The sequence below is a fragment of the Zingiber officinale genome, chromosome 9B, assembly GCF_018446385.1.
Source record: "Zingiber officinale cultivar Zhangliang chromosome 9B, Zo_v1.1, whole genome shotgun sequence".
Lineage (NCBI taxonomy): Eukaryota > Viridiplantae > Streptophyta > Magnoliopsida > Zingiberales > Zingiberaceae > Zingiber > Zingiber officinale.
This window is the reverse complement of record NC_056003.1, coordinates 47,112,881-47,123,224: the sequence shown is the minus strand read 5'-3', so window position 1 is coordinate 47,123,224 and position 10,344 is coordinate 47,112,881. Positions and strand designations below refer to the sequence as shown.

The 10,344-nt window shown below is 32.6% G+C and overlaps 1 protein-coding gene across 9 annotated transcripts; it reads right to left on the bottom strand.

Moving 5' to 3' along the window:
* Positions 1–429: 429 nt before the first annotated feature.
* On the bottom strand, positions 430–5,619 carry LOC122022432 (O-fucosyltransferase 7-like). 9 transcript variants are annotated; one of them, XM_042580426.1, is made up of 12 exons: positions 5,389–5,619; positions 4,657–4,733; positions 4,129–4,243; positions 3,985–4,052; positions 2,534–2,622; positions 2,283–2,463; positions 2,081–2,209; positions 1,862–1,995; positions 1,565–1,778; positions 1,036–1,220; positions 828–886; positions 430–753 (listed from the first exon to the last, which is right to left on the bottom strand). In XM_042580426.1, the coding sequence occupies exons 2-12, from the start codon at positions 4,687–4,689 to the stop codon at positions 599–601; spliced, it is 1,362 nt and encodes a 453-aa protein (XP_042436360.1). In that variant the 5' UTR covers positions 4,690–4,733; positions 5,389–5,619; the 3' UTR covers positions 430–598. The 9 variants fall into 9 exon arrangements, with proteins under 9 accessions (XP_042436360.1, XP_042436359.1, XP_042436358.1 ...); XM_042580425.1 differs by having other exon boundaries at positions 828–923; positions 4,129–4,234; XM_042580424.1 differs by having other exon boundaries at positions 828–923; positions 5,389–5,618.
* Positions 5,620–10,344: the final 4,725 nt, after the last annotated feature.

Genomic DNA, 10,344 nt, shown 5'->3' with positions numbered 1-10,344 from the left:
CTTACAACATCAGAAATCCATAGGAACTGAAATGGGTTCAATCGGAACTCTGTAGGTCCATCAGTGAATTTTGATCGAAACTCACTTATCGACCTAGAGAGCTCCGATTTCACTCATTTTAATTCTAGTGGATTTCTGAAATTGCAAGGAGTTCAAATATGTTATTCATTGTTTATTTTTGCTTCTTCAAATATATTAAAATGTTGTTAAAAAATTAACTAATGTTATTCATATATTCTGCCCATAAAAAAAAAGAGAAGAGAGAGAGGAGAGAAATATAATGAAGAAAAGAAAACGGTAGAAAAAGTCAAATTGTCAGATGGGTAACATAGGAAATGCATATTAAAAAGTGCGTTCTTTGATAAATACCAAAATAACGTACGTCTTTTGGTAAATTTAAATCTCTACGTGCGCCCTTTGGTAAATTGCTGAAAAACTAAAGATATCAAAAATATAAGATTTAACTTCATTTCAGGTTGTATCGAACTGTCAATGACTCTCCACCACCTTCAGTTATCCATGAGATACATCTAGGGAGTTGCTTATTCGATCAGTATGGCAGCAGTCAAGACTAATCTCTATCGTGTACAACTGTCGATCAAAAAAAAATGAATGAAGGACTACATGGTAGTAGATCCTGACTGGCATAAACAATCGGGTAAAGGATTCTTGTAGAACGCTTCTTCTGAACGAAATCTATCCATTCCTCTTGTTCCTGGCATGGGGCCTCTTCTTTTACGAGGGGACCCTTGCCTGATGAAGTATAACACTTAGAACAGGATTTGAGCAAGGATGTTTAACATGTGATGTTCAGTAAGTCCATATACCGCTTCTTATGGATTTCAAGAATAATCTTCGATAGCTTCTTTCCTTGTTTAAGCAATCCCTGATCAAGTTTACGAAACAAGTGGACAAGCGCCTTCCTGAAAAGAGAGTGCAAATGAAGTTCCATTTTTTGGAATAGAGAACAAATTAGATTTAGTTTTTTTTTTCAGCAACATATGTTATGCAAACCAATTGGAATTTTAAGCATACCTATTGGGTGTGATTGTCTTTCTGTGGCCCAAGTAACGACGGTGACCCCCAACAGCACTTGCCATGTTTCCTGAGTACGAGGGGATGAAAACATCACTCTCTACAGATACGATGTAATCCAAGGCTGCCATTTGAGCTGCATAAAGTCTGAATGGTTTGAGCTCAGCAGCTGATGCTAATTTTTCCTGAAAGGAAATGGGTTTAGCTGAAAATCCAAGAAGGAAAGAAACAACTTCTTATTAAACACATTACAGTCATGTAAATAACTCGTAAATTGCATAAAAGCATAAAAGAGGAAAGGCTAATTAATAATTGTTTATATCTAGATCAAGTTTCATCTCTGCATTTTCACTTATTCTTGGTCGTTCTTAAGGTAATATTTTGACGCCCATAAAGTTGAGTTTACAAACAAGTCTATCAAACACCAATACACAAGAATTGCAATGTCCAAACAAAAACGATTTGGAAGCTGTAATTCATTGGGTGTGGTGACGTGATTTAGAATTTCATTCTGAAAAGGTAGGATTACCTTGCTCATTAGTATGGGAAAACGAGATTCAAGATCTGCCATGTGAGAATTGCCGCCATATATGTTACCAGAAGCAACATATATTGGAGTATTCGATGGATATCCTACAGAAGAAATGAAAATCCCAACCTCCTTAGGTGTAAGGGGGCAATATCCCTTGACCCTTTGTTGAAGAAGATCAATAGCTTTCACCTTCCAGTATGCTGTTTTTTCCCTATAACAAGAATAAATGCCGTAGAATAACATGGAAAATGGAAAGAAAGATCAAAAGAAGAACAATTGATCAGCATATTTTACCTGATCGATGTTAATTCATTTGCTTCAGAAACATTCAAGCCATATGTGCACCCACTAAAAGCAAGCATGTCCTTTTCGTATCGCAAATGCAAAGCAATAAACGATCCATATGATCTCATTCTCTCTACCAATGACTATAAGATTATATTCAAATGCAGTAAGTGTAATGTAATCATGACACAATCGCAAACATGAAAGAGATAATATCTAAACTATTACCTTTCCTAGTGCTTGGATGCAAGGAGAAAATCGAAGAGCCTCAAAGAAAGCTCTGCAACGTAGCTTCTGGACATCTAGGGGTAAATTGTTATTAGCAAGACGAGAATCTGATTTAGCAGCTTTGATGACCTGACAGATAAGGCTGTTGATTAAGCAACATCAAGAATTAGTCTTCTTCTTGGTTCTGCATCAGAAACCATACCTTAAAATCATCCCATAGTTTAGAGATTTTATCCTGATAATACTCCAGCAGAGACCAGCTTATAAAATATTTCACCGCTTTGGTAACCCTAGAAAGCTCCTCTGGTAGTTTCTTCACGATTTTAACATCATTGGCTAATGAATGTATGAAATACTCTTCATCAAAGACATCAGCAAAATTGCTGTGAAAATTAAGACAATTAAGAAATCAGAAGTTGTCAAAAGATACACAGGAATTTAAGAAAGAACGACCTTGAGTCCAGCCAAAATGAGCTCTTGTCCAGTTCTGGAATAATAAGAGTGGCATTCATAATCCGTGCAATTGCTACCATGTCTGCTATCTACCATGAAAAGCACAACAGACATAAGAAATGCTCGGTTACATAATATATAAAAACTAAAACTTTCTCAACCAAAAACATCCATTTGAAGTTTTGCAAAAGAGAGCATCACATTACAACTTTCCATCAATAAGATCACCAGCATCTTTTATCTAGAAACCATTTGAACTATCAATTTGTTTAGATTAAAATTTTGGAAATTGAACCTTATAATTGTCGAACATGGAGACAAGCAACTGAAATCATATAATCAGAACACAGGCAACCTTCAAGAATAAAAAACTGAAATTAGCTAGTATATTGGCAACAGATAATTGTCTCCACATGCATTACAAGCATGTTATTACAAGAGTAAATCAAAATTAATGCAACTTTGTCATTTTAGCTTAGTAATTTGTTTAATTTAGTTGGAATCCAGCTTCAGCACAAACAAAAAAAACAATTTCAGCCAATCCAAAAGAACAATGAGTGATAAGGTATCGTAAAGTAAATATTGCTATTATACCTTGTGAAGGCATTTGTTGTTGAGAAATATGAAGAGCTCAGTTGTTGTCTTAGGGATTGATCTTTTTCACCGACCTTGATTAGTCCAATACGACAAAACTAGACGATACAAAATAACAAATGGTCATTTTCCAAGGTTGAGATTGAAACCCTTCTTTTGTTGTTCACTGATAGTCAATTCTACCAGAATAATCTCATTGGTTATAGTCTATCACACGACTCTCAAATGGAAACCAAAACAATTTGTGAGAATGGTTATTCACTCTTCTTCAACCACTTGTCAAGTTTTGCATCTGCAAAGCTCATTCTGACTTGACTATTTTGCATATGAAATCTAGCTGTTTGACTGACTAAACCAGAAGCAACTAACGACTTGATTTTGATTTTGTCATGCTAAATCATAGTTCATATGGATCTTTCTTGGCAAAAATGTGTAGTGGCAGTAGGAATATTCATCATGAGTGCAACTAAGTACATCCAACCATATTGCTCAATCACAATAAAATCAGCTTCAAGGTAATATATCCCTACGTGCAATCATTTACACTAGCTAAACAAAGATTTCATCACATTAGCATCAATGTTCTTGTGAAAAAAATAGGATATTTAATGCATCCATCATGTTTGAAGAAACAGAGCTCTTCAAATTCAGCCAACTCGGGACCATTCATCAACAAATTAGCACATTCAAGTAACTTAGCAATAAAGAATTCCTACCACATAACACATACCTATAATTAGTTAGATTTTATTTCATGGCAAGCATCTGGACAAATTGCCAATCCAAGTTTTGATTCTTTCGTTGACAATCTGAATAAAATCAAAGACTGTAGTATATCAAGAAATACAGTTCCTCACCCCTGCCCTCATCTGGTTCAATCCGCCATTGGTGCTAACTAATAAGTAACCTCTTGACGCCTGAGGAGCTACAGTAGAAGAAAAAACCTTTAAAACAAAATGCAAAATACTTAATTTTAAGTTCAGTGAATGTAGATTCCTTACACATATATGACAAGCTAGGTTTAGAACATGGCACGAATTGTGGATTTAATGGGGCCTTCCATAGCTTCTGGTTGCTCTCTGTTTTATCCTCAATTGCACCATTCCACTGTCGAATCTATATGAGTGAAAAGAAAGAAAAGAGATGGAATGGTTGCTTACTATTTGAAATCTACTACTAATCCGCTAATAGATCATCCATTGTGGCAAAAAGGCGAAACGCTCGTCCCCAGCGCCCCCGCCGTACCCAACCCAAGGCCATCACGAGGGAGGTAAATCGCAGCATCCGAGCGAGCATGTGACGGACAGGGTGTAATACAGGGATAGGGGATTTATTCCCCAGCTGCCCCGAGGATCGATCCTGCGACCTCATTGTGGCAACACCCGCCACATACCAACTCGGATGACCCGCGGGGTCAACACTAATAGATCATCCATGCCAATACGGCAAGACGACTAGTAAGTGAAACCTTGCAAAACTCAAACAGAACAAGCATCAATGGCGAGAACTAAAAAAACATGGCAAAATACCTTTGAAAGTTGAGGAGCAGCTGCCTCTCGCATCCATCTGAGTTCTGAAGCCGTCTTATGGGCCTAATATCATGTCTCTGCTCAAAACAAACCGTTAACTCTTTCAGGAAATAAATTATTGGACTAAAAATAAATTAGAAGAACAATAAGAACAATGAATCAAAAGAACATAAAAAAAACAAAACTGTATATTTTTACATAAAAATCCAATTGATTAAAGGGCAAACGATTTAGCGTAAAGGACTAATCCAAACATCAAGTGTGATGAAAACAATGGGAATTATATATTTGATCCTATCGCTTTCTTTTAGAAGAAAAAAAGGAAACAAAGAGACGCCAAGAGCCTAATTTATTCAATTACAGAACCAAGCAAATTTCCTAAGCAGTGCTATTTTTAAAATCTCCACACAAAAAAAGAAACCAAGACAAGATTGCTTTCGTTATTCTTGTAAAACACAGATAAACAAAAAAAAACATGTACTTGTTTATCATGCTTTCTCTATAGCTAAAAATTACAAGAAGTGTATTAAAACGAGAATCCTCACTTCGAAATAGTTCCAAAACCAAAACCAAAACCAAAAAGATATTGTTATCCAAGTTACTCAAATGGACTGCACGGAAAAACAATCCACGTATATGAAATCCAAATAGCAATCATAAAAAAAGGGACCTTTGTTCCACAAACATCGATGAAGGACCCAAAAAAGACGCTAGGAGAGAGAAGAGAGAGACCTCGGGGAGCTCGTACACTGCGGTTGCAGATGAAAGCGAGGAGGTAGAGGAAGGGGAGACGTTGGCGTCGAGCAACGTGATGAGGAAGAAGCCGGCGACTGCGCAGGCCAGCAGCCAGAGCAGGACAGCCACCATGGTGGGCCTCAATCTGTGCCGTTGCATCCGCTCTTTCGCTTCGATTCTTCCCTTCCCCGTCACGACGTCTTTATCGATCACTTGATCTATTTAAAACAAATTCCCAAATCCGAAAGCTGTGTTTGGTTAGGAGTTTTGTAATCAGTCCGTAATATAATAACATTTATAATTTAACATAATTAAGTTCGTTTAGGAAAGAATTGTATATTATGCCTGAATATTTATTATTATTTTTTAAAAAACATAATTTATATTATTATAAAATTATAAAAATAACTTGTGATGTTGGTCGGTGGCTGTTGGCTGCATCGACGCCCGACGGCGGTGGTCAGTCGGCAATGGTCAACTGTGTCTAGGAGTGTAAATGAGTCAAGCCGCTCGTGAGATATTCGAAGTTCGATTCGATAAAAACTCGTTTAATGAGGCTCATTAAGATAAACAAATCAAGCTCAAACTTCATAATATTCGGCTCGTTAGCTCGTGAACATATTCGTTAAGCTTATGAATCAACTTTTAAATAAAAAAAATAATAGTTTTGATATTAAATTTATAGATTTTATACTCTACTTATGAAAAATAGAGATAAATATATTAAATTTATTTATTAGAATAAAATTATAAATTTTAACAAGAATATTATAATTTTTTAAAAATATATAATTTAGTTTTTAATGAATATTTAAATTTATAATTTATATTTATTAAACTCGTTTAAGTTCGATAAAAGCTCGAATAAGCTCGTGAGTTATCACTACAAAAAAACAATAATTTAGGGACGAAAAATTTTCATCCCAAAATCGCAACAATTTTGGCGACAAATACAAAATTTGATCCAAATTAGAAACGAAATTTGCAACAAAATATTTTCGTCACAAATTCCCAACGAACATTATTTTCGTTACAAAATTTGTCCCAGATTCTGGGACAAATCCTGGATTCGTTCTAGAATCAAATTTTTTTTAAAGAAAAAATAATAATCGGGCCAAAATTTGGGACGAATTCAGGATTCGTTCCAGATTTTGGGATGAATCCAGAATTCGTCCTAGATTTTGGGACGAATCCGGAATTCGTCCCAAATATAAGAAAAGAAAAATCATTTGGAAAACCTAAATATAGACCTAACGATCTCAGAATTTCATGAAACAAGTTTATGTGGGTTCCTAATTTTCTCATTATCTTAAAATATCCTCATCCATAATTTTAACCTCATATATTTAGTGTGGTGATTTTTTAACCTGAATTTGACCTAATTAGTAATAAAAAATTCACCACATTTAATATAGTATGTTAAAATTATGGATGAAGGTATTTTTAAGATTATGAGAAAATTAGGAACCCATAGAAACTTGTTTCATGAAATTCCGAGATCGTTAGGTCCATATTTAGACCTTCCGAATGATTTTTCTTTTATTTATTATTTTTTTAAATCTGGGACGAATCCTGGATTCGTCCCAAATTTTGGAACGAATTCCTGGATTCGTCCCAAATTAAGGAACGAATTCCTGGATTCATCCCAGATTTTAAAAAAATAATAAATAAAAGAAAATTCATTCAGAAGACCTAAATATGGACCTAACGATCTCGGAATTTCATGAAACAAGTTTCTATGAATTCCTAATTTTCTCATGATCATAAAAATATCCTAAATCTGAATTTTAACCTAATAAATTGAGTGTGGTGATTTTTTAACATGAATATAACCTAATTCGTAATAAAAAATTCACCGCACTCAATATAATATGTTAAAATTCTGGATGAAGATATTTTTAAGATAATGAGAAAATTATAAACTCATAGAAACTTGTTTCATAAAATTCTGAGATCGTTAGGTCCATATTTAGTGAAACATAGATAGTTTAGTATTAATTAAGTATTTAGCGTTTAACGCATGTTCGAATACGTGTTTAAAACTTAAAATATAGATCTACAGATGTCAGAATTTTATGAAATAAGAGTCTATGAGTTTCTAATTTTCCCTTAATCATAAATATATCCTCATCCTTAATTTTAAAATAATGTATTGAGTTTCGTGTTTTTTTTCCTTAATTAGGTTAAATTCGGGTTAAAAAATCACCACACTAAATATATACGATTAAAATTATGGATGAAGATATTTTTAAGATCATGAGAAAATTAGGAACCCATAGAAACTTGTTTCATGAAATTTCGAGATCGTTAGGTTCATATTTATGTCTTCCAAATGATTTTTCTTTTCTTTTTTATTTTTCTTAAATTTGGGACGAATCCTGGATTCGTCCCAAAATCTAGGACGAATCTTGAATTCGTCCCAAAATCTGGGACGAATCCAGGAATTCATCCCAAAATTTGGGACGAATCCAGGATTCGTCCCAAAATTTGGAACGAATCCAGGATTCGTCCTAGATTTAAAATAAAAGAAAAAAACATTTAGAAGACCTAAATATGGATATAACGATCTCGGAATTTCATGAAACAAGTTTCTATGAGTTTCTAATTTTCTCATGATCTTAAAAATATTCTCATCCATAATTTTAACCTCATATATTTAGTGTGGTAATTTTTTAACCCAAATTTATCATAATTTGTAATAAAAAATTCACCGCACTTAATAATATGTTAAAATTATGGACGAAGATATTTTTAAGATCACGAGAAAATTAGAAACCCATAGAAACTTATTTAATGAAATTATGAGATCGTTAGGTCCATATTTAGGCCTTCCAAATGATTTTTCTTTTATTTTTATTTTTATTAAATTTGGGAGGATTCGTCCCAAAATTTGGGACGAATCCAAGATTCGTCCCAGATTTAAAAAAAATAATAATAAGTAAAAGAAAAATCATTCGGAAGACCTAAATATGGACCTAACGATCTCAGAATTTCATGAAACAAGTTTATATGGATTCCTAATTTTCTCATGATCATAAAAATATCCTAAATCTGAATTTTAACCTAATAAATTGAGTGTGGTGATTTTTTAACATGAATATAACCTAATTCGTAATAAAAAAATTCACCGCACTCAATATAATATGTTAAAATTATGGATGAAGATATTTTTAAGATAACGAGAAAATTAGAAACTCATAGAAACTTGTTTCATGAAATTCCGAGATCGTTAGTCCCATATTTAGTGAAACATAGATAGTTTAGTATTAATTAAGTATGTTAGCGTTTAACGCATGTTCGAATACGTGTTTAAAACTTAAAATATAGATCTACATATGTCAGAATTTCATGAAATAAGAGTCTATGAGTTTCTAATTTTCTCTTAATCATAAATATATCCCCATCCTTAATTTTAAAATAATATATTGAGTTTAGTGTTTTTTTTACCTGAATTAGGTCAAATTCAGGTTAAAAAATCACCATACTAAATATATGAGATTAAAATTATGGATGAGGATATTTTTAAGATCATGAGAAAATTAGAAACTCATAGAAACTTGTTTCATGAAATTTCGAGATCGTTAGGTTCATATTTAGGTTTTCCGAATGATTTTTCTTTTCTTTTTTTTTTCTTAAATTTGGGATGAATCCTGTATTCGTCCCAAAATCTGGGATGAATCCAGGAATTCGTCCCAATATTTGGGACGAATCCAGGACTCGTCCGAGATTTAAAAAAAATAAAAAAGAAAAGAAAAAACATTTAGAAGACCTAAATATGGATCTAACGATCTCGGAATTTCATGAAACAAGTTTCTATGAGTTTCTAATTTTCTCATGATCTTAAAAATATCCTCATCCATAATTTTAACCTCATATATTTAGTGTGGTGATTTTTTAACTCAAATTTGTCATAATTTGTAATAAAAAATTCACCACACTTAATAATATGTTAAAATTATGGATGAAGATATTTTTAAGATCACGAGAAAATTAGGAACCCTTAGAAACTTGTTTCATAAAATTCTGAGATCGTTAGGTCCATATTTAGGCCTTCCAAATGATTTTTCTTTTATTTTTTATTTTTCTTAAATTTTGGACGAATCCTGGATTCCTCCCAAAATTTGGGACGAATCCAGGAATTCGTCCCAAAATTTGGGATGAATCCAGGATTCATCCCAGATTTAAAAGAAAATAATAAATAAAAGAAAAATCATTCGGAAGGCCTAAATATGGACCTAACGATCTCGAAATTTCATAAAACAAGTTTCTATGGATTCCTAATTTTTTTATGATCATAAAAATATCCTAAATCTAAATTTTAACCTAATAAATTGAGTGTGGTGATTTTTTAACATGAATATAACCTAATTCGTATTAAAAAATTCACCGCACTCAATATAATATGTTAAAATTATGGATGAAGATATTTTTAAGATAACGAGAAAATTAGAAACTCATAGAAACTTGTTTCATGAAATTCCGAGATCGTTAGGTCCATATTTAGTGAAACATAGATAGTTTAGTATTAATTAAGTATGTTAGCGTTTAACGCATGTTCGAATACGTGTTTAAAACTTAAAATATAGATCTACGGATGTCAGAATTTTATAAAACAAGAGTTTATAAGTTTCTAATTTTCCCTTAATCATAAATATATCCTCATCCTTAATTTTAAAATAATATATTGAGTTTCATGTTTTTTTTACCTGAATTAGGTCAAATTCGGGTTAAAAAATCTTCACACTAAATATATGAGGTTAAAATTATGGATGAGTATTTTTTTAAGATAACGATAAAATTAGGAACCTATAGAAACTTGTTTCATAAAATTCCGATATTTTTAGATAAATATTTAAGTTTTTTATTTTTTTGTAATTTTATTAGAATTTGGGATGAATGTTAGATTCGTCAATATAGGATTCGTCCCAAAATTTAGGACAAAATTAATTTCGT